At 36.7% G+C, this 25041-nt stretch overlaps 1 protein-coding gene across 3 annotated transcripts in view; it reads left to right on the top strand.

Annotated features, from left to right (window-relative positions):
* Nucleotides 1-2194: 2194 nt before the first annotated feature.
* Nucleotides 2195-25041, top strand: part of LOC106072236 (contactin-like) — a 42784-nt gene continuing 19937 nt past the window's right edge. Inside the window, exons 1-13 of one of the 3 annotated variants that reach the window (XM_056004438.1) lie at nt 2195-2478; nt 9451-9512; nt 16379-16473; nt 17623-17708; nt 17867-18024; nt 18728-18835; nt 19261-19493; nt 20546-20642; nt 20789-20884; nt 21490-21593; nt 21999-22128; nt 23679-23787; nt 24710-24900. In XM_056004438.1, the coding sequence (XP_055860413.1) occupies nt 2468-2478; nt 9451-9512; nt 16379-16473; nt 17623-17708; nt 17867-18024; nt 18728-18835; nt 19261-19493; nt 20546-20642; nt 20789-20884; nt 21490-21593; nt 21999-22128; nt 23679-23787; nt 24710-24900 (1480 nt within the window). In that variant the 5' untranslated portion in view covers nt 2195-2467. Of the gene's footprint in view, nt 2479-9361; nt 9513-16378; nt 16474-17622; nt 17709-17866; nt 18025-18727; nt 18836-19260; nt 19494-20545; nt 20643-20788; nt 20885-21489; nt 21594-21998; nt 22129-23678; nt 23788-24709; nt 24901-25041 lie in introns of those variants that run through there. The other 2 variants (XM_056004437.1, XM_056004439.1) reach the window with 2 other exon arrangements.

Raw genomic sequence — 25041 nt, 5'->3', positions numbered from 1 at the left:
ACGCTCAGACAAAACCGACAGGACTCTCAGAAAAAAAAAACTGGACTTCTGATCGACAAAACAAAAAACGAGATTAGGAGGATCAATAACCGACAAAAGAGCCCAATTATACTACATGGGGAGAACATCAGCATGGACCATTTCAGTTTCTGGGAAGTAGAGTTAGCACATGACATTGTACTGTAGGACTAAAAAAAAAAATCTCGTTCAACCTTGAGAAGAGAGTACGACTTTTGTAATAATCAGCTGAGGATTAGCAGTTATTCTACGGAAAAATGTTATTTTCTTTTACATTTGGCATGTGAAAAGGTCCCTGAAGTGCGAGACATTCTGCAGCTAATACCGTAAAGCGTGGGCCTGGCGATTGCTTCTTGTAATAAATTTTAGATCATTCTCTAAACTAAACCCTAAAATTGACAATTAACCACTGCACTCTATCGTGTCTAGCAACATGTTTCAATATCTAAAGGGGAAAAATTCTAGTTCATATCTTACAATTTTTTTGTGAAAAATGTGTTTTAAGATAATTAAATGCATAAACCATAACTAATTTAAACGTTTCACTCTATTTACTACAATAGATTTCTCAGGGAAGTAATCACGTAAGTTATTCGCAAGTATATTTCCGCAATTATATCCCTTTGAAACTAGCATAATTACATTTTCGTAACAAAACCCTCCCAAAGAAATGATGACATCTACGTAGTCATGTTATTGCCGTGGACATTGTCACAACAAACTAGAATATAAGTTGGAAGAGCGAGGGAATTATAAAAGAAATGTATACTGAACAACAACAAAAAAAGATTTTGATAGAAAACTCTTTAATGTTAAATAAAAATAAAAATTTAACTCGGGTTCGTATAATCGTTTTGCTTTACCAGTATATCTACATACAATTACAAAACAGATATTACGTTATCTGTACTACAGTATCACCAATATAAAACATGTAAGCATTGAATATGTTTCATTATAGCTTCATACTTTTAAAAAAATTATCATTTTTTTCCCTTAAATTTTTTTTTTTTTTTTTTTTTTTTGTACAAGACTAAAATAGAACAAGCAGGTCAATTTTTTTTACAAAGCTTATATCAGCTCTGTCTTGACTAGCAGGTAAAAGTTTGCAGCATAGACCTATACATATTACAACTAGACTGAACATGGCACTGAAGTCATAGCACTACATAATGTCGTGAAAAACTTAAAAACATAAAGAAACCAGAACTAATATAAAATAGAGCAGTGAGATTTCTAACAAATATTCCAATTTGATTAGAGTAACACCATTAGAAAAATCTCAAAACTTCAGAAAAATAAAAAGAAAAGTAGCTATATTACAAGAGGAACTCCTCTATGGCCTGCTTCAGTCGCGAAGTGACTATGGATCATCTCGGTGAGACGAATGCCTGGGCATTAGCTGTGGTCGTAACGATGTCGCCCACACATCGTAATGAAAACATAGAAAGACACTAAGATAAGACTATGACAGATGCACATTTGTTATTCCATACGCTAGAACAAATTCTTACAAATGTTCCTTCTTCCTAGTGCCATTAGAGAATGGAATGGTTGCCTGAATCAGCCAGGAAAACCAATTACTTGGCAAGTCATTGATTAACATGCCTGACTAGATTGACACATGAAATGGGTAGGAAGTAATAATATTATTATTTGTTGTTACAGTATGTCTATAATGTATACGATAGAATAAGAAGAAAACAAGCTAAAACAAGGCGTGGTTTTGTAATGTAGTATTAAGAAGTAGTTTTCATTTTCAACCCTAACCTATATACCGTGTACTCTAATAACTTGGTATTGTAAACGTTAAATATACGACAGCAAATCAAAGCAAGGGAAAACCGAGACTGTGAATAATTCAAAGGGAAGATAGAGCCACAAGACAACGTCGGGCTCGGGTGAAAACGGTCGTTTGAGGAGACAGCAAGGCCAGAATCCCCACTGGGGTACCCAAGGTATTAGATTAAAATTAAGGCTTACCATGTAAATCCATGTTCCCCCATTTAAATCACATTTACACAGACTTATCGAAACAGGTCAGTGTTATGTATATGTTCATATAGGAACAAGATTTTTACCTGGGAAATCTATTCATTAAAGTAAAAACCATGGTCTCGGCTAACGCCAGCCAAGACGTACTTGGAAAGGTGAAGCCATTAATCATCTGGTCAAGGGAACAGGAAGCGAAGCATTCAACATTTGTTGGGCTTCAAGCACCTGCACTAAATCGTCTTACCGCATCAGTTTGTAGGGACAATCTCTGGATCTACTTCAGAACTTTAGTCTGAAGCTCAAATTCTATGTTCATGCAATACATTCTTAATTGTGTGTTGTTTTTGTGACTGGACATGTATTTGGATTCATTCACTTTCCTTATCTAGCGTGAATGTGAATGCATTTGGAGTTATTTTAATGCTTTAACAATTTCATTTACTGTTACAAAGAAATGCTAAACAGGTAAAAAATTTATTTAAATTTTCTCTTGGAAGTATAATTTATTTAGATAAAAGTAGTCTACTAATTAGTCAGGTATTTTTGTTGTTGATTATAGATAAAAATGTAGTAAGACTTTTGATAAACATTTGTAACTGTATTACAGTTTCATTTAGTGAGATGAAAAAAAAAAACACTTATAATTAAAATGCATGGTCAATAGGGGTACCGCTTCACTAATAAAAAAAATATTTTAAAAGTTAAAGTATCGATATATTTATTTAAAAATTATACATTTTTAAACTAGATTTTTATATGTGAAATGTAATAGACCAAACCGATTATAAATCTGACGATACAGCAGTAAATGTTTTTTACACGCTATATGTGGTATAAAAGTTTATCAAGTGTTATCCGATTTTAGTGGCATCCCTATATCACTGTAGATTTTAAGTGGGGTGTGGAACATAGGTTTCATTGTCCAGTTCAATAAAAGTAGCACTAATATTACAATTTAGAATTCTATTATTTCGCCGAATTCACTTCACAACGAAAGCTTAGCTAAACTTAAGATACCTTGTATATTTGACTAAGCTCAGTTCTCACTGTAGATTTGACTAAGCTCAGTTCTCACTGTATATTTGACTAAGCTCAGTTCTCACTGTATATTTGACTAAGCTCAGTTCTCACCGTATATTTGACTAAGCTCAGTTCTCACTGTATATTTGACTAAGCTCAGTTCTCACTGTATATTTGACTAAGCTCAGTTCTCACCGTATATTTGACTAAGCTCAGTTCTCACCGTATATTTGACTAAGCTCAGTTCTCACTGTATATTTGACTAAGCTCAGTTCTCACTGTATATTTGACTAAGCTCAGTTCTCACTGTATATTTGACTAAGCTCAGTTCTCACCGTATATTTGACTAAGCTCAGTTCTCACTGTATATTTGACTAAGCTCAGTTCTCACCGTATATTTGACTAAGCTCAGTTCTCACTGTATATTTGACTAAGCTCAGTTCTCACTGCATATTTGACTAAGCTCAGTTCTCACTGTATATTTGACTAAGCTCAGTTCTCACTGTATATTTGACTAAGCTCAGTTCTCACTGTATATTTGACTAAGCTCAGTTCTCACCGTATATTTGACTAAGCTCAGTTCTCACTGTATATTTGACTAAGCTCAGTTCTCACTGTATATTTGACTAAGCTCAGTTCTCACTGTATATTTGACTAAGCTCAGTTCTCACTGTATATTTGACTAAGCTCAGTTCTCACTGTATATTTGACTAAGCTCAGTTCTCACCGTATATTTGACTAAGCTCAGTTCTCACCGTATATTTGACTAAGCTCAGTTCTCACTGTATATTTGACTAAGCTCAGTTCTCACTGTATATTTGACTAAGCTCAGTTCTCACTGTATATTTGACTAAGCTCAGTTCTCACTGTATATTTGACTAAGCTCAGTTCTCACTGTATATTTGACTAAGCTCAGTTCTCACTGTATATTTGACTAAGCTCAGTTCTCACTGTATATTTGACTAAGCTCAGTTCTCACTGTATATTTGACTAAGCTCAGTTCTCACTGTATAATTGACTAAGCTCACGTCTCCTTGCATGTCTTACTAAGCTCAAGTCTCACTGTAAACTAGGCTCAAGTTTCCTTATATGTTGGACTAAACCAAAGTCTCACTGTATGTTTCACTAGACATAAATCTCACCGTAATTCTGTCTAAACTTAAGTCTCACTATTTTTTTGGATATCTTAAATTTTAGTGTGTATTTTGATAAGCTTCAGTCTCACTGTATCTCTAGCAACTATTTTAAAAAGCTATATAAAAAGTGCTTTTCAGTACTGAAAAAGACAACTATAATCTTTATTCCTAAATTACGATTAGTTATAAAGCAATTTGTTTTCGAAGGGGAGGTAAATTTTACGAAGAGAATGTGATCGGGGTTGTCGGACATTTGTGATGACGTACGTGACTGTCAGCTGGGCGTCAAACTCAGGACGTTTCGTTGGGACCCAGACGGGTTTCTGTCAGCGATGAAAGGGAGAGAGAGAGAGAGAAAATGCGGGTAGGGGAAGGGACAGGGAAAAGATAATAAGATAAAATCTGCCATCTCTCTCTCTCTCTCTTGCCTAGCCCCATATGCACTAGTCCAGTGTTTCCCTAACTTTTTCCTAAACGGAACACTTCTCACATTTTTAGTATTTAGCGGAACACTTTGGGCGTTTTGCCTAGAAAAATATTAATTTACGCGGTGGCCTACTAGTTAATTATTCCAGTAGTTCGTGGAACACCTATTCAGGCCTCGCGCAACACTAGGGTTCCGAGGAACACAGTTTGGGAAACACTGCACACAATTTTTTTTCTTCCTTCTTTTGCTTAACCTTTTTTTTTTTTGTCATTAACTTTTTTAGTTCATATAGTAAAGTGCGAAGTTCGAGCAGTCCCGATTTGACAAGAGGTTCGAACAGTTCACTTTTTATTGCTGTAACTTTTTTATTTGAATGTTTACCAAATTACTACTATATTGCTACTGCGCATGCACCTTTTTTCTTTACTCCCGACACATACTATTTCCTTTTCCTTGTAAAGGCTAAGTTCATGGTGAGGTCAAACTCAGGAGGTGTGGAATTATTCTTTTTTACTACCCGGTAGTGAAGGAAATGGGTAATGGGATTAAGGCTATTTTTAAGTCTGATTGCTCATCAGCTTAAAGAGACTATTTGAAGTTGTGGATGGTGGGAAATGGTGCAATGGATGGTGTTCTTGCGCTGGAGTAAAAAGAAAATGACTTTATACTAAAAATTAAATATTAAAACATTCTTTTAGATATATTTTCTTTGATCTGCTCGAACCCTCCACCAACCCGATCGAGCTTACTAACAGGGGAAAAATCCGCTCGAGGAAAAGTACGCTTGGCGATACTTACCCTACACCTCTTTGACTTCGTATTTAATTTTAACTAAGCCTAGTGATACATTAAATCTAATCTATTTTTATAGCAAAAAAAAGGACGAGGAATTCAGAGATACCATCAGTTTTTTCATAGGTCAGACCGTTACGGTGCTATAAAAATCCAAACTTGAAAATTGCTGCCAGCGAGCTTAATGCGCTCGAACTTCGCACTTTACATTCGTTGTCGTCTAGTTCAATTCCTTTTTTCTGTTGTTTTCTGAAGTGTTGTATAATAATTAGGTCTCAGTATCCCATCTGTCCCATGACTATTGTCCTAGGGTTTCTTTTCTGGAGGTAGTGGTGGAAGGACTGGACAGTCAAGAGTAAACAAAAAAAAATAGAACATCGATAATATGATTTACTATAATTAAAAACATTTCTCATTGGCAGTGTTGTTACCGGTCGTTGACTTGTAGATCCAACAATGGTTTTGAATGGACAATCGCGTTCGACAATTTTCCAAATGTAGGAATTATTGATTCAAGAGTTTGATAAATTAAAGTTCAGGACAATTTTGCGCATGGTCTTCTTAGGCTATATCTAAGGGCCTATACTTTAAATATTATCAAGTGTAGTAGATCTATACTACATTTGCTTAACCAGGATTCTATCTTGAGATGGTAGGGGGGGGGAGGATGCTGGGCTAAGGACGGAATCCAGTTATATGTTTGCTCTCCTTTTAATCTAACATTTATTGGCTATTAAAAGAAAACCAGTCCCTCTATAAGTTGGATAAAGGAGGTGTTGTCTTTAAAAAAAATATATATTTTATATGTTTTTCTTCTAAATCTTTTCGATGTTCCTACTAGATATCTAGTTGTCTACAGTCAGTAACCCTTTATTTTCTATGTCTATTTACATCGGGCCCAGTCGACATCTAGTACATAAAATAGAACAATGTACATCTTTGGTACATGACTATTAATAATCTCCCTCGAGGAAACTGTCTCTCCCACTTCCGGCTGGCATGTCCATCAAGTAAGCTTGAAGATCTCGTGCTACTTACGTACCGTAAACATCCTCTTTTCTAGTACTTCTAAAATTAGATTTACTATATAAAAAAAGGTGGGGGGGGGGGGGGTCAACGTCTAATTAGTAATGTGAGAGTTTACATTTGTATCAAAAATTAAAATCTGTAAAAAAAGATTGTAAATAGTCACAATAAATTTATGTCGAAACAATTTGAGCAGAAAACCGTTAGTGATTTAGTCAATTAAAAGACATGAGTCTGTCTTGATAATGTATTTATTACTGTGGTCTGAGTTTTGCACCGCTGTAGGCGTATTATATTTTAACTTATAAAACTTGAAATAATTTGAGTGACGTCTTTGTGAATAGAACTAAATATAAGTTTTATTACAATTCAAACAGATACAACGTGAGATAAAATGAAATAAATGTACCAGTCTTAAAAAAATAATATAGAATGATATTATGAACGAAATCTAACTCACTACAAAAACTCGTGTTTTTAGTCTTGCCTTCTGAAGTCGTCTCCCCTACCTAAGACCAAGTGACGACAACGCCGCTTATTTTGCATCAGTCACAACCAATCGCTAACCTCTTCCCACCGTCACCATAGAAACACACACTCCATAACAACCTGCTAGACTGTGTAAGGAGAGCTGCTTGATGGGAAACAAATTACTGCGCGGTTCATATCAAATATGTGACTAGTTATCTGAACCGTTCAACATAAACATGAGTGCGCTGAAGAAATGTAACTCCGTTAGAATAGTAGTTTAAGGCTACGAACTGAACTTCCAACACAAGGCCCAAACACATTGTAGTTGGTGTTCCAGAATGTGTAGGCCTATATCTGTTTCGTGGGATTTACTTTGGCTTTATGCAATTAAGATTACTCCCATCAGTTACTTGAGAACTGTTGTATGTTTTACACGCCTTCGACACATTTAAGACAAACGAAAAAAGGTAATATTGCTGTAAATAAAACTGGTTGAAGAATTCAATCTTTGTTTATTTACAATGACGGATCAGGGCCAGCCTTAGGCATATGTAAACTAGGCAGCCGCCTACGGCCTCCGATTGGTGGGGGATTCGCCTAGGACTGAAATATTTTTTTTAGAGAAGAAATTGCGAATCAAATCTGAAACATAGCAGAATACTATGGGCCTACGGCTCTATGTCTACTAGTCGAGCTCTTAGTCTCTACTATGACTTAAAATTTCATTTGATGTGGATATAAAGTCCAGGAATCTGAAGCATATAAGGAGAGAACTGTAGCACTATAAAACTTGCACTTTAGGCGTGGTCTGAAACACACGAAACAATAACAATAGTTATCTCTCCTCAAGTGTTTAAGTCTTACATAGGTAGACATCACAGGAAATGGACGTATATAAATAGAATCTAAATTTAGTTTAATTAATATATTTCCTGCTACATTCAAACATGTCGCAACTACCTGCAATCCATTTATGTCACTAACAACAAAGAGAGGTAACTTTTGACTCACTAAAACGTGGACTGGCTATTTGCATTATTCATAAAACACATTTCATTTTTACCAAGTGATGTTAGGAAGTTGTGTCAATGGGTAGATACATGGGAAAAGTATTAGTTTAATGGCAAGCGGTGGATTGAGTTACTATCTCTATTTTAGTACTCTGTATGTATATGGTTTTTTTTTAACTTTTCTTTTTCTCGCCATCTCTTGATCTTGTAAAAAAAGTTCCCCTTTCAGACCTTGTGATCTATAGAGCAAATAATATTAAGGTTATCTGTTTCTTTGGCCAACGGTTAACAAGCAAGGTGTCATGTGGCCAGCAAAACTATCAACTGCATTTACTTTCACCAACTAAAGTCAGGTACCCATTAGAGTTGGGTGGACTCAGGTACCCCCTAAAATCCCGAAATTCAAAATGCCAGTCTTCACCGAGATTCAAACCCAGGACCCCAGGTTTGGAAGCCAATCGCTTAACTACTCAGCCACCGCGCCCCTTCTAGCGCTTATGCAGTGGATATTTCTAGCCATCACAATGGATTGAACATTTCCAACGTCAAGTTTAATAACAGTTGTTATTAAATTACATAACATCATACGAAGATCATGTACACATAGAGGAGGTTGGAGAGAGAGAGGGAGTGTGAGAAAGGGAGGGAGATAAGAAGAGTGACAGAGAAAGAGGCAGCCGGAAAGTTAGTTAAGAGGAGAAAGGGAGAGAGAAAGGGAGAAGGTAAGAAGTGAATAAGAGAGAAAGACTGAAGGAACAGAGAGCGAAATATAGGAACGGAGAGTAAGAGCTAATGACAGAAAGAGAGAGAAAAAAGAGATAGAAAGAGATAGAAAGTAAAGAGATAGAAAGTAAAGAGATAGAAAGTAAAGAGATAGAAAGTAAAGAGATAGAAAGTAAAAAGATAGAAAGTAAAAAGATAGAAAGTAAAGAGATTGAAAGTAAAGAGATAGACAGAAAGTAATTGAGAAAAAGGTATGTGTGTATATAGCCTGTATAGAATAGAGCGGACAACGGCTTTGTATGCATGAAATGTGAGAAAATATGCAGGTCGAAACTGGGTTTGCGTAGTCATGTAAAACACTGCACTCATCCTTAACCTTCGAAATCGAAGGCATTGCCATTCCTTCAAAGTGCGATGAATAGGAAAGACATAGATCACATACAGAAGCTTGACACAAAAAGTATAACTAATTCCTAAAATGACAACTCGATATAATCTTGGTGCTGTTATCATGTGGCTTTTTAACGTAAAAATCTATGTATCTATGTGGGAAGCCTGGTTGAGAGGCTAAGTACATTTGCACTTTGCTTGGCTTGAAGGGGGCTCGAGGCTCGACACCCGACTCGGGCAGAATTGTGTTTACTGAGCGCCTAAATGCAGCACTGAAAACCTTCTCCTAGGTACCCCCTTCCCACCCCCACCCCAACTGGTCCACAAATGAGATTGGGCCAAAGCGCTCTGAGCATGATCAAATAACCATGAAAGTAGCGCTATATAAAAGCTATAATTTATTTATTTATTTTATTTACCTTTTTTTTTCTTCGTCAAACAGAGCTCATTTTGCAGTCCTTACGGTCATCAGTATTGTACAGTTTGGAAATCCACAAGTATTTGGTAAGTTTCATTATAAGAAATGCTGAACTATATTTAAGTTACATCCTTAGTGCTTTGACTGTATAATGAGAAACAGAATGCCAGCCATTGTAAACAAAACATTAAAAAAATTTTCTAGGCGTAAAAATATTCAATAAGTATCAAACTTGTTTTTAATTCAGAGTTCAGATGTTTTAATGTGATTGATAAATGCCACTTTTTAGTTTATTTAAAACACAAATTGAAGTGTTATTAAAAAAAAATATCAATATAGTTCAATTTTTGCTGATATAAAGCAGTTGAGGATTATATCTTCCATGTGCAACATTTCATGCTACTAAAAAAGAACAGTCCTTGATACACAACTACGGTCACAGGCTGTGCATCTGTAATCACCAGGTGCTATTGCACTTTCACCCTTTCTTCTACTTCTGTTGTATATGCCATCTGCAATCTAGGAATCATCCTTTATGGTTGCTCTCCATGCGGATCTATTCAGTATAATAATGTTTTTCCATCAGAAACCAAGCGTATAAAATTTAAACCATACTACCGCACATATATTATAAAATAGAAACCAAACGAAACCCTAGATTAGCCAGGTAACATAATACAGAGCGATGAAGGCCCAACTTTTAGTTCACATATTTCTAAAGCCGCTGGAATAATAAAACTCTACACAACCATGAGTACTTTTCTGCCCTGTACTATTCGCAATGCAATAATATATGAAGCTTTATCATTCACTGTTATCGCATAGCTAATAGTTTTCTGCTGATTTGGATAGACTTTCGCTTCACGTTTTAAAAAATTATGATTAGTTACAGAATGTTGAAAAGTCGCTTCAATTAAGCAGGTTTCAAAGTTTCATTCCATAACGCATTGAAACATATGACACTTTGTGGCTGATCACTGTTGCCTTTGTACGAAAAAAATCAGAATTTGTATATTGTGATTATAGAAGTGATTTCCCTTAAGGAGGTCATATCAGGGCATATAAAATGGGTTTAGTTGCCACTTGACCCCGAGTTACCATTTGACCACTAGACCTTGCTGTGTGCTCTGACCTGTATATATTTTTTTCTGTTAGTTACTGGTCGTGTGTTTTGGGGTATTTGGGAGACGCGCGCCCTGCTCTGGAGATCTTTGTGATAAGTATATCTTTAATCATTGTTGTATTTTGTATATTGTGATTAATTAGTTGTAGGCCTATAGCCAATGATTTCCAGGCTGTATATTTAAACCCTGATGTTATGCATCCTGAGGTATTTTCAGGTGATTAGTGTGATGGATTCATTTTTTTAAACATCGTATAGCGTTTTGGAAGGTAGGACTAAATAGGGCTTTCTTGAAGCTTATACCTCAAAATCTTATTTTGGCCAAAAGTGGCCCTGTTGGCCTAAAGCGTGGGACGTATTGATCTTCCTTTTTTCTTTTTTTTTTTTTTTGAAGTAACGTCTGTTGTCATATATAAGATAAGAAGAAGCTTAGACCTTGGAGTAGCTAAAAGTGTCCATTTTATTGGCCTTAAGCCTGTGACCCCAGAGTGGCCAAAAGTGGTCGTGTATTTACCTGAGAAGTTTTTTTTTTTCTACACAGATGTGATTTTCCGAATGAGACGATAGATTGCCTTATGGCATATGATATGTATTAATGTGTAATACATGACTTGTTCGGTGTGTTATTCTATTTTGTGGATTATTTTTTATTCAGGCCTGTGAGCACACGATCAGTTATTTACACATTTATTTGACTCTTCATGTAAATAATCTATTTATATATATTTCTTACTTTGGAATTTAGTTAAGTCTTATGAGCTGCATTCATTAGTGTAATTATATACCTAGAGGTTATACCAGGTAACCTAGGAAGTAGAGACTAATATGCCACTGGACGAACGTGCCAGCACACCTTTAACACTGATTGGTTGATCTTAATAACCTAATTCTAGGTGTAGGTCACATGGGAGCTCGTTATTAACAATAAAGTCACAAAGGGACTGTTATCTACGATACATCTCATTGACCCTTTTAGTTTTAGCTATACCTGCTACTAGGTAAAATTAATAGATCGAATTTGTTCGTAACATGGGGTGTTGGTTAGAAGCAACTCCATCTATATGTAACAATCATATTTACGTAATTTTGCCTTATGTGATGCGGCCTTTCTCACGGCATCATGTCTCAGTTCATTGTCCCTATTTTCTTTACACTCTTGCTCTTATTTAATGGGCGTGCGGAAAACAATGTAACAAACACATATTAACGCTGTATAACGTGATTATTTATCATAAAATGTGGAAGATGTATAACCAGACTGATGTCAGTGTGCCGTGGAGTCTGAGGGCCGTCGGTTGGAAACTTCAAACCGAGTCTTGGCTTTCTTCTTTGAATCGCGTGATAAAGTAGAGAAATTGAAAGAATGACTTTGATTGGTTTTCAAATAACAAAATTTGATATTCATGCGCAAAATAAAAAATTCTATCACAATACTGGTATTAATCATTTGTTGTTTTACCAAGCTGCGTCAACAATAGTCATAGAATAGTTCGTAATAGACGTATTAAACAATAGTGAGGGGTCATTGATTATTATGCAAATTATCCGATCAAATTCATCTTTTTGTGGACCACTTACGGTTATCTAGCAGACCCCTAGAGGTCCGCGTATCAGTTTCAGAACCACTGGTTTAAAGACTATAACTGTTTTAATATAAAATGTTTAGTTCAGTACACTTCATTTCATTTCTACATTAAGTAAGCTACACACCTTTTTTTTTACTTCAATTAGACACGTGACTTATTTCAAAAACAAACTTGTCCTAGATCACAGAGCCGTTATGCTAATTAGATCTATAAATAGTTCAAGCTTTGTCTCTTCATGCAGTCATTTGCATTTTTTTTTTTACAATGAAGAATTTCAACCAATCGCAATCAAGCTGTTTACATACAATCACGTCACGTAAGGGAAATATCTTTACATGGCAGTTTGGAATAGGTGACAAGAGCACGTGACAGTCAGTGGTTTAGGATGTAAACAGTTTGATCCGAGAAGGGGTGTAGGAGAAATAACGTTTACAAACTTTGACCAGAAAGACAGAGTGATTTGATATAAGCTTTGTAAAAACACACTATTTACCCATTTATTTGGATAATAAGAATGTTTTCTTGTATTGTTTCTTCTCGGTGTACACTTTGTCTCGTGTCTTCTGTCTCCACATTCACGCTCTTGTGTCTTAATCTTTTTTTTATTTACACTTACTCTCTGTCGCAAGGTCGGTCTCACTTTTTCACTTTTCCGACTATCAATACTCTTGTCATAGATCCGTTATTTTACAATTTATCTTTTCAGCTCGAAAAACTTTGATAGAAACTGGAACCTTGGTTGGGGTGTGGGTGGTCTGACACAGATCTCGAAACGGATCTAGTGAATTTTATAGAAACTTGACCTTTGAACTAGATCTTTAGGAAAAGAATTACTAGCTAATTTGCCACACAGGGAAAAAATCGTTATGAGTTTTTAAAAAAATGTTTAAAATTAAATTTGTTCTGGAGGTCTCTACATCTTGAACACTCGTACATCAGCGGGTATTCCCGCATGTATTCATTAAATAGTTAAATAAATAAATTAATTGAGCAGACCGTCGTCCTAATTTCATATATAGGCCTATAATTACGTAATGTTAGTATGATACTGCTGTACCTTAGCCAACATTGAGCTCAAAGGACCTCAACGAAAGGAGTATATCAAAACACTAGTTTAAAAAGAAAACAACAGAAGTGCGATAACAAATATTCAACTAGAGTACTTAGTAATATTAACAACACTTCTTTCTTGTTTACATCCTAGATCTAATGGACCTCATTCACCAATCGTAAACAAACAACATTTAGCCACGTGATAATATTGATAAAACAACGGGAAAAACGTGTCACGTGACAGCCTGTGTGTATTACGTAATTTGTATAGAATATATATAGAATCACGTGGCTAAATGTTGTTTGTTTACAATTGGGGAATGAGGTCCATTATCGGCATTATCGGCCATCTTTGACTTCCTCTATCTTTGAGCGTGTCTCTGTCCTGTGTCTTATGATGTACAGTCTCGCACCTAATGGTAAGGTGCAATGTAGGAATACGTAACGGCTAAGGGGGTATAATATGGCTCCTTTTGTCTCGAAAGGCAATGGATGCGCCCAAATGAGTCACTGGTTTTGGCTTAATCTTGAGACGGGGCAGAATCTGGTGTGGCTAATCAAGCCAATTCTAGAACGGCAGACTTTGCCACAATTCGTACATATGTATGCCTCTGATTTAGGGCTAGCAGACAGGGCAGCTTTCTTTTTATCCCTCTTGATTAAAGCCGCTTCAATTCTTTTGTTCTCAGCAAGGGTTGTCCCAGCACGCACAGTCTGTCTCCATGCACTCCGGTCTTTGGCTATGTTTTCCCACATACTTTCGCTGATGCCTGAGGCTCTCATGTCTCGCTTGCAGACATCTCTATATGTTAGTCTTGGGCGGCCTTTGGGTCTGACTCCTTCCACAAGCTCAGCATATAAGATATCTTTCGGGATTCTGCCATCTGGCATGCGGGTGACATGTCCGAGCCAGCGTAATCTTCTTTGTGTCAGGAGAGCATACATGCTGTTCATATTGGCCAATCTTAAAACTTCCTGATTGGAGACATGGTCCCTCCAAGAGATGCCCATTATGCGTCTCAGGCAGCGCAAGTGGAAACTATTCAATCTGTGCTCTTGGTACATGTATGTTGACCAGCTCTCACTGCCATAAAGGAGAGTGCTCAAAACACAGGCGTTGTAGACTAGGATTTTGGTCGCTGTGGTCAATTTACCATTTTCCCAGACGCGCTTGGAGAGTTTTGCCAATGCTGTGGTAGCTTTTCCTATCCTTTTTGTCAGCTCGATGTCTAAGTCTAGGTTACTGACAATTGTTGAACCCAAGTAGGTAAATTCCTGCTCCACTGAAAGGGTGTGGTTCCCAATTTGTATTATAGGTATTTCTGCGACGTCTTGTGCCAGGATTTCGGTCTTGGAGAGACTTATAGTAAGGCTAAACTCTTGACAAGCAGCTGCTAAGGCGTTCACTAGCTTCTGTAGACCTCCTTGTGAGTGAGATACGAGTGCCGCGTCATCGGCAAACAGCAGCTCCCTTATCAAGATACGACGCCTTTTCGTTTTGGCTTTAAGACGTGCCAGGTTGAAGAGCCTTCCATCAAATCTGCTATGGATGTATATTCCGTCTTCCAGGGATTTAAAAGCACTGGATAGTACGACTGAGAAGAAGATGCCAAATAGTGTAGGGTCCAGTACACATCCTTGTTTGACACCGCTCTTAATGGAGAATGGCCTGGAGGAAGAACTTTCAAACTGAACGATGCCCTGCATATTTTCGTGAAAAGCTGACACTAGTTTTCTTAACTTATTTGGGCAGCCGATTCTCTCTAGTACAGCAAACAGACCGCTTCTGCTAACAAGGTCAAAGGCCTTGGTCAAATCAATAAATGCTATGAAGAGGGGCTGCTTTTGTTCTCTGCTCTTCTCCTGTAGCTGCCGAAGAGAGAAAATCATATCTGTTGTAGATCTACCTGCTCTAAAGCCACACTGCGACTCTGGATAAACACGATCTGCCAGGATCTGTAATCGCTTTAGTAATACTCTAGCAAAAGCCTTTCCGACTATGCTAAGCAGTGAGATGCCTCTGTAATTGTTACAATCAGAGCGGTCGCCTTTATTTTTATAAATTGTAACAATGTTGGAGTCTTTCAATTCCTGGGGGACCATTCCTTGTTCCCAGCACAAGCTTAGCAGTTCATGGAGTGGTTTCATTAGGGCATGTTTTCCAGCCTGAATTACTTCAGCAGGAATGCCATCTCCTCCGGGTGTTTTCCCATGTGCAAGCATGTCAATGGCAATGCTCAGCTCCTTTACCGAGGGCGTTTCGTCTAATTCCGTCAAAACTGGAAGTGATGGGAAGTTGGAAACAGCATTTGGTGAGATGGCGTTTTCAATCTGGTAGAGTTCTGCATAGTGTTCAACCCATCGTTCCATTTGCAGCGCACGATCGCTGATGATTGAGCCATCTTTTGACTTGAGCGGAGCACACTTGCTGGTGTGAGGTCCAAAGGCTTTTCTCATGCCCTCATATAGTCCTCTTATGTTACCACAGTCGGCACAAGATTGAATATCTTCGCATAGCTCCTGCCAGTATTTGTTAGCACATTGTCTCGCTACTCTTTGGGCATTGTTACGTGCAGCTCTGAGCCTTTTTAAGTTGCTTGGGGTGGGATCCTTCTTGTAGATTAGCATGGCTGCTCTCTTGTTCGTAGTGGCAGTTTCCATTTCTGGTAGACTAGCTTCAAACCAGTCTTCGCTTTTCTTGGTTTTGTTTCCAAAGACCAGTGATGATGTTTGGTAGATTGTATCACGCATAAACGTCCAGCTTTTTTCTACCTCAGTCACAGAGAAGTTTTTAAAAGCTTCCTCTAATTTGTTCTCAAATTCGGTGCAAAGATCAGGATTTTTTGTGCTAGTAGTATTCAGGCGTGATTTTCTTTTTCCCTGTGATGTGTGGATCTTAGTTGGCAGCAGTCTTGGCTAAAGGGGTATAACTTTGTTATAAATGTTTAGAGCCCACAAAAGTTTTACTGTTAACATGTGTTGGTCATTTGGTCATTGTGCTGGTGACATGAAACCCTCTTTAAAGATTGACTACAGAATTAAAGTACATTTTCATCATCTGCCTGAGGCAACTCAAACGAAATATAATTTTTTACTTAGTTATTACTATTTTTATATAGCTCTGTCACTTCTCTATTTCTATTTAACACCAACAAACATTAAAAACAACCTACTGTTTTGTTTCTTCTAGAATGTCCCTCAAGTTGGTACACCTATGGAAGCAGCTGTTATCAGTTTTATGGTGACTTTCCTAGAAACTACGCCGAGGCCATGGTTCACTGCTCAGTACGTCTATTGACTTATGCAAGAATTAAGTAATTTACTCTATCATGTAGTATCACATAAATGTTAACACGTATGGAATGGTTTAAATATCGATTCATTATATATATACATATATAGATATATACATATATAGATATAGATATAGATAGATAGATAGATAGTTAGATAGATAGATAGATAGATAGATAGATAGATAGATAGATAGATAGAGATAAAGATATAGATATATACTTATATGTAATTAGGTCTCTGAACGCTAATAGTTCCCTCTTGGAAATCATGAATTATATATTGCTCCAAGTTCTATGTTCGTGCACTAACAATCTGTAATCTGATATTTAGATCTAGAGTAAATGGATGGCTGCCTGGTAGTGCGGTTTGCGCGCTGGACTGTCGTTCGGATTTATCGATGGTCGAGGGTTCAAATCCTTGCCCGCTCCCATCCCCCGTCGTCCTGCGGGAGATTTGGACTAGGAAGTAAACTATCTTCAACTCTGAAGGAACATCCGAAACATGTAAAACAAACAAACAAATGATGAAATTATTACACAATATTAAATAATGGCAATTTCTTCGATCCAAGTATTAAGGATGAGGTGCAGTGTTTCACATGACTACGAAAATCCAGTTTTGACCTGCATATTTACCCGCATATGATGCAGACAAAGCCGTTGTCTGCTGGCGGTCTATTTAAGTTTTCTTTCCCTCTTCAGCGTTTGTTTTAAATTATGGCTTTTCTTTGGGTCTCAGTATTTTTTTCCCGCAGCCTTTGCGAGAGCTCTCCTAATTTCTCTTTCAGAGGCCATTTGCTGCCAGCCACCTACTTCCCTCAATGCTAGAGAGGGCGAAATGGCGCCTGAGTGGATCTTTATAGCTTTTACGGGGGGAAGGGGCACGTCTGTTACGCCGTCCTTCTTTAAGGTCGCTTTTAAGACTACGACTCGAATAATTAAAAGTCTGTGGTTTCCATTAATATACGCATTGGAATACTAAGACCCACGAGATATTTTAACTGTTAAGAAACTGGATGTTAAGGGTTAAACATGCGGTAATGTTTTGCATGATGAAATATAGGTTAAAAAAAAAAGGAGCGTATCAAATGTCTCCTAAATCCTCAAAGCTTTAACTTTTTAACTCTTTCACGTCCAGGAGTTTGGAGCAGGGCTAGTCAGTGTTGAGAGTAAACCAGAGCATGATTTCATATCTAAGTGGATACAGGTGAACGATAAGTATTTGTAAGTAACTAAACAATAGATTATCGCTCTAATAGACATCGTGACACAAGAAGAGATAGTACTCTTGACCTTTAATATCCTCTTACAATTAATAGTTAGCGTCTGCTATAACAAACTTCTTTAATAACTTTAACATTGAATATCGTTGTACTGGACAGGCGAGACTGGATGACCAGTGGTATTAGAGAGGCCTCAAGGAAAGGTTCTAACTTTGTCTGGAAAGGAACCGGAGATGACGTCACTGGAACAGATGTATTCTGGGAAGACGGTCGGGATTTTAACAACTCTGTCGGAATAATTGTTTACAGATACTTTGGTAAGTAGTTTTAACACTAATTAGTTCCGAATTTAATGCCGATTTCAATAATTGATTTCAACATTAATTATTTCCACTGCCGAGGACTGACGTCAAAGTTGAAAATAAAATATAAATTGACCACCAGCGGAAAATGGTTATGTCTGCATTGGATGCGTCAAAATATGTAGGTCGCAGGCCCGGGACTGCGAAGCCACTTGAAAAGTTATATTCTTATTAATCTTCGGACTCGAAGACAAGCCTTATTATTATAATAATCATTTCCATAACTGATTTTAACAATAATTAGGCCTACATCTATAACTGGCTTTAACATTAAGTTTCAATAATTAAATTATGAGATGGAAAACTAGTATTTTAATTTACTATTGACATTTTATATTTATATAAATTTTTGAGGTTTTTATAACTGGCTTGTTATTGCTTGAAATTAATGTTAATTGACTGTTAGAATTGGAATGAATTCCCTCCCCATTGAACTCAGGCAGACGACATGCTTCACTACATTCAAGAAGAACATTAAGTCCTATCTGTTCCAAACTTTTTTTAAAGATTTTTTCTTACCAAACTCCTGTGTTAATCTTTGTTATTACAGCGCCTTGATCCTTCCTCATGTTTGTTTACATCGCTTTATAAAAAAATTATTATTATTATTGTTATTATTGTTGTTATTCCTAAAATCGAAATATCTTATCATTCCTAGACAGTGGATATCGCTGGAGTGTGGGACAGTCTTCAGATCAACTTCCATACATGTGTGAAGTTCCACAGACAGAGGCATATCGCATTGTCCATGATTACAGAGACTTTGGTAAGAGTGGGCATCTTTGAAAACCTTTTCGTGGGAGGTTTCCTCACTTTCAGTATCGTTTTTTAAAAGCTAACAAACATTTTACAAAGCTCATAATTGTTAGCTCCGTCTGTCTGTCTGGGTTGATTCTTTTTTCTCCCACTTCACATGATCGGATCAAGTTGAAATTTCGCACGATTATTCATTGTCCATGACATCACACGAATCAATAAAACAATTAACCAATTATTTAATAACTGAGTGTTAATTAGTTAATTTAGTTTATATAAAAAGGGAAGATCAATCTTAAAATATTTAGCAATGTTGCAATGATTGAAGGGTGATTTGTTTATAAAAAGTATTTGTTATATTATGATTGTTTTATTTTGTTTTTTAAATCTTTGAAGAAATGTATAAATATATAAAATTATTGTATACTTTAACAGACTATGGACTAGAGAAGTATGATGCTAACAGTCTAGAACGAGGTCCGCACTTTATCCTTCAGCCTCATAGTACTGTGATTGTCGGTAAACCACCGGAAGTCATTTTAGAGTGCGTGACGTCTGGCAACCCCCAGCCGACGTACACCTGGTGGAAAGGAGAACAGTTCGAGACGGAAGTGACCTCTGCCCTGGACAAGAGATACACTATCACCAATGGGAAACTCATCATTGCTGTAAGATAATTGATAATAATAAATGAAAAACTGTCATGGAATCCACAAATTGATGAAACTTACAAAAAAAAAACACCAAACAAAGCATTAGGGTTTATTAAAAGAAATTTCTATAAATCAAATAAGAACATATAACTAAAATGTTAATTAACTTTGGTTAGGCCAATGATAGAATATGCATCCTCTGTTTGGGACCCCTCAGCTCAAGAAAACATTAAGAAACTGGAACAGACAAAATAGAGCAGTGAAATTCATAACAAACGAATAATCACATTTGACTAGAGTAACACCTTTAGTAAAATCACTAAATTTAGAAATACTTCAGGAGAGAAGACTCAAAAGTAAAGTAGCAATTATACATAAAACACTTAGCCATAATCTTCAAATACAAGAACAAAATCTAATAAAATACTCTGAAAGACACAAAGATAAAGACACATTCCTCGTCCCATATGACAGGACAAATTTGTACAAATACTCCTTCTTCCCTAGTGCTATTAGAGCTTGGAATGGGTTGCCTGAGCTAGCCAGGAAAACCAGTGGCTTGGCAGAATTTAAGTCGTTGGTTAATATGCATGACTGAATGCATGACGCGTAGGACGTAATCATCTTCTTTTTTGAAGTAACGTCTGTAAGATAAGATAAGACGCTCATCTGCCTTTTGATGGCAGCATATCATTAAAGAGGGATGAAGAGAATAAAAGAGAGAGAGAGAGAGAGAGAGAGATAGTGGAATAAAGGAATTAACTTGACCTATCGATATTTTTATGAGTGATGTTCAGAAAAAAAACAGACGATTACTATTTCTTGAATAATTCAGAGTGTAGGAAGCCATTACAAAGTAATAGGAAAATAAATTGAGAGGAAGATAAAAAAAAAATAAAAAAATATATAGAATGAAAGAGAGAGATGAAAAAAGAAAGAAAAAGGAAAGAAAAAGAAAGAAAGAAAGGTTGAGCAAGTTGTGACAAAAGGCTGTTAAATAACTGATGAAGTCAAGAGAGCTAAAACTAGGTCTGTTTTAAAAATGATTGTAAACTCTCATCTTCTAGAATCCAACAGACGTCCTTGACAGTGGGAACTATAGATGCATAGCAGAAAACAAGTATGGCTCTGTCATCAGTCAAGGAGTTCTCTTGTCATTTGGAAGTAAGCAGTTGCCTTCGTGTGAAATAAACACAACTGCATAAGTCTAAAACAAACTATTTAACTTTCTGTTTGACTTAAAACAAATTTAAAAAAATAAAGATTACAATTTATGCGTGAGTTTATTAATACAAGTGTATTACAAACAGGTATCGGTGAGTTTTCAAATGTCCCGGATGCTCCCGTCAATGTCAAGGCCTTTGAAGGTGCAGCAGTTGATTGCAGTAAACTTTATTTTAAGCCAGGTACTTGTCTCCATTACACATGAATATCTTACATCTAAAACACTCAGTCTCCTCTGATCAAATAGTTTTTCAATAAGTCACATCCACACTTATATAGCCATCTTCTAAGCTATTAATAAATATACAAGTTTTATTGTCTTATCAATCTTGGTGTATGCACCTTACTGACACCAGCAAACATAATTACTATAATATTTTAGATATGAACGGAAACGCGCTTGGACTTTGAACCGCGGGTTTCGGGTTCGAATCCTGTTGCAGACTGCGATTTTTAATTTCGGGATCTTTGTATACCCCTGAGTCTACCCAGCTCTGATGGGTACCTGACATAAGTTGGGGAAAAGTAAAGACCACCTGACACTCTCGTTAACCGTGGGCCACAGATACTTTTTCCTTAAAGCTCGCAAGGGCTGAAAATGGGAATTTTTCAAGTGCTGACGTCGAAGAATTATTTGAACAAAGTTCTTTTTATAAATTAAATGTCAAAACAATTGTGTAAAGCCAAGTGAGCATTTCAACATTTGTAGAATTCTGATTTTCTCTAGACATTCATGTTCCTACAAGATATGACTGATATTTATTACGTTCATTGCATGTGTATATAGCGGTCAAATACAACTGGTACAAGAAAGATGCTCAGCAGTTTGTCCGGCCGGAATATCAGGCCTACATGTTTATCTCACAGAATGGGAAACTTTACTTCTCAGAGGTAAACATTTCTGCCGTCAGTCATGGTTGGTTCTTTTTTATTTTAATACATTGTCTTTGTTAACTCTTTCTCTCCGAAATTATTTACCACATTCTGGTGGAATCAACGCTGGTATCGTCAGTTAGGAGAGAAAGAGTTAAGAATAATTGTATTAGTCAGTAATCTTAAGAACAAAATCTCTGCAATATCTTAAGCAGTTTTTCTGCTACATCGTAAGAAATTTTTCTGCCACATCTTGAGAAAACTCCTTAGTGTACAAAGTCAAGGCTTATAATGCTACAGAAAGACTACTCGAAAGAAGACAATGAAAATCTTTGTCATGATTAATCATTTTAACAATAGGCCATCAAATGCTCATACTGGTGAAACATACAGTAATCTAAGACATTCTTTTCTAATCCTAAGGTGACTCGAGCAGACGAAGGTAGCTATTTTTGTATCGCTGTGCTGACCGGAATCAACCAATACACTATCGGAACTGACCAGCCGCCGGCTAGAACGTCCTTACCTATACCACTTGTCGTACATGATCAGAGTAAGTACTTTCGACTAGAATAAGTACTTCCCACTAGAATAAATACTTCCGACTAGAGTAAGTACTTTCGACTATAGTAAGTACATCTGATTAAAGTAGATCTTTTAATGTCATTATTTATCACGTGTGACTAGAAAGTCATGAAAGGCTCGCAGTCTCTGTTAAATTAAAAATTAAAATTAAATTATAGCTTTTACATAGCGCTACGGTCAAATTTCATTAGTGGACCAGTAGGGGGGAAGTGGGTATCTGGGAGAAGGTTTTCCATGCTGATTTTAGGCGCTCAGTTAAACACATCTCTGCTCGAGTCGGGTGTCGAACCTCGAGCCCCCTTCCTAGGTAGCAAAGCCAAGCCACTTTCAAGCGTACTTTGCCTCTCGACCACGCTTCCCACTTCTACCTCCTGCAGGACAACAGAAAGTGGCAGCGAGCAGGGTCAAACTGGGCTCTATCAGGAAAACTGTCCATAGGAAACATAATCTACATCCCCCTTTTTTAAATCTCAGTATATTAAAATATATTCATTGTTTTATTATAATCACTATTTTTTAGGTATTATTTTTTTTTTTATTATTATAGCTTTTATATAGCGCTACTTTCATGCTTTTAGCATGCTCAGAGCGCTTTTTGGTCCAATCTCATCTGTGGACCAGTTGGGGGGGGGGGAGGGGTATCTAGGAGTTGGTTTTCCAGGCTGCCTTTAGGCGCTCAGTAAACACAACTCTGCCCGAGTCGGGTGTCGAAACTCGAGCCCCTTTCTAGGTAGCCAAGCCAAGTTCAAGCGCACTCTCGACCAATTTTACCAAATTCTCTCTGGAATCAAATGTTATTATATAATCACTTTTAGGCCCTATACAATGGTAGCGACGAAAATGAACATTTATAAATATTGGAATCTTAAAAATACTATGGTTTTAAGTCTTTCTGCAATCATACGCTGTACAACGTTCTGTATCCAAAATATATATTATGTAGTATAGTGGTTAGTATCTGTCAGGGTTCAATATTATATATACATATATATGCTGCTGCTGCTATGCTCTGCTTGTCTCTTGTCTTGTTGTGTTTCTTAACTTGGTTCCTGTGGCTCACTAGCGGGTTTCTTGAATATTAAATAATACTTGCTTGGTACTTTGTTGGTTACTCAATTATAATTCAATACTTGCTTAACTCAAATACGAACACTTAATATACATCAACTCTAACTCCTTATATTCACGAATATCGATAATACTTTAATACTTAATAAAGCACACAATTATATCACTCTTATGAAATACACAAAACACCAGTCCATCAACTTATAAATACATAAATACCAGTCCAGGAAGTAAACGTCCAACCTTCCTGGACCGGGAGCAAGACCTTACTGACTTAACACATTCTCTCGCACATTCAACGAAGACTTAATCACTCAGTTCACAGCATGTGCAACACTTTGCATTCATAACAAGGGGATATAACAATCATACCAAAATATCAAACTAACATTCATTCTCGACATACCTCTCCCTGACAGTATCTAACAACAGCTATTTCTATATCTGCAGCTCCTAAAGCTAATTGGGGGCCAGTCATACAAAACGAGTTCATTGCTGTCTTTCCCAAGCCGCCACTTGTCGACCTGGACATCAGAATGGAATGTTTTGCTTACGGCACGTGAGTTCAGGACTATGTGTAGGCCTAAAGGTTTTTAGACTTGGGTGTAATTCTTAAAACAGATTTATTCAAGAAATATCTATTCATTATCATCATCTGTCCCTTGACTTTTTGAGGTAGGGCTGGTGACTGTTCACGTGACCTATTTCCTGCACTTTTCCCGGTCAACAGCTGCTCTTAACAGGTTGTCAAGACGGAGGCTGGTCCATTCTTTTACTTTCTTGGTGCTCAGTGCACATCCACATTTTTGAAGTCATGCCTTACAATATGACCGAATGGGCGCAGCTTTGTCATTTTACAGTATTACAACCCAAGTACAAACTCATTTATCTTCTTTTCTTGGTATCTGATACCCAGCATTTTTCTTTTTGTAGCATTTACCATCAAAGGTTCAAATATAGAAACCACTAGCGAATAATATAGTTGTAACTTTGCTAGAAAGCTGATGTTACTCTTCCAGATTTTTTACAGTTTGCTTCTGATGGTAGATGCCAACTTTAAACGTTTTAAAAATTTGTATATTATGTTGATCCTCCATCTCTTGTCATGTTTGACCATGACTAACTAAACGAGTCAACTAATACTTAATACTATCAACTTATATGTAAAGATATCTTACTGCAGAGATAAACAAATTAACAAACATGTATGTAACTTTGTTGAACCATATGATAGAGACCTCATGACCCTAACGTCTTTAGTTTTTTAAAACAATTTATTGTTGTATTTTTGTATACATTCATGTTATATAGATTCGAACATAAATTTTGTAGATTTATATTTCGTATTTCAAATTATGGTATTACTTTAACATTTGCTGGTGCGCCGCCTAGTTGAGAAATGTAAATGTTTATATTGTTTGTATTTAATTTAAATATATTTGCATCAGAGATGTTACAAGTTTTCCTTTCATTAATTCTAGTTCTATAACTGAGTTTAAATACTACTGGAGAAGGGAAAACGGAACCTTGCCCAAACTCTCGTATCTGATGGATCACAACCGTGTGTTAATAATACCGAGCGCCACGTTGGAGGACCAGGGAATCTATACCTGTACTGTCACACGCAGTTCTAGTGCAAGGGACGAGAAGTCTGTGGATTTAAAACTTGGAGGTGGGTTACAAGTTCTATATACAGTGATGGATGTCTTTGGTTAGGCCATACAGTATGTGGCAATTACTTTAAATGGGGCCAGGAAGATATTGTATTTTGTGTGTGCGTGTGTTGGTAATGATGACCTGTGACCTATAAATG

The sequence above is a fragment of the Biomphalaria glabrata genome, chromosome 11 (assembly GCF_947242115.1).
Source record: "Biomphalaria glabrata chromosome 11, xgBioGlab47.1, whole genome shotgun sequence".
In the NCBI taxonomy this organism is placed as follows: domain Eukaryota; kingdom Metazoa; phylum Mollusca; class Gastropoda; family Planorbidae; genus Biomphalaria; species Biomphalaria glabrata.
The sequence above is the reverse complement of the archived record's forward strand: the minus strand, read 5'-3'. Positions and strand labels throughout refer to the sequence as shown.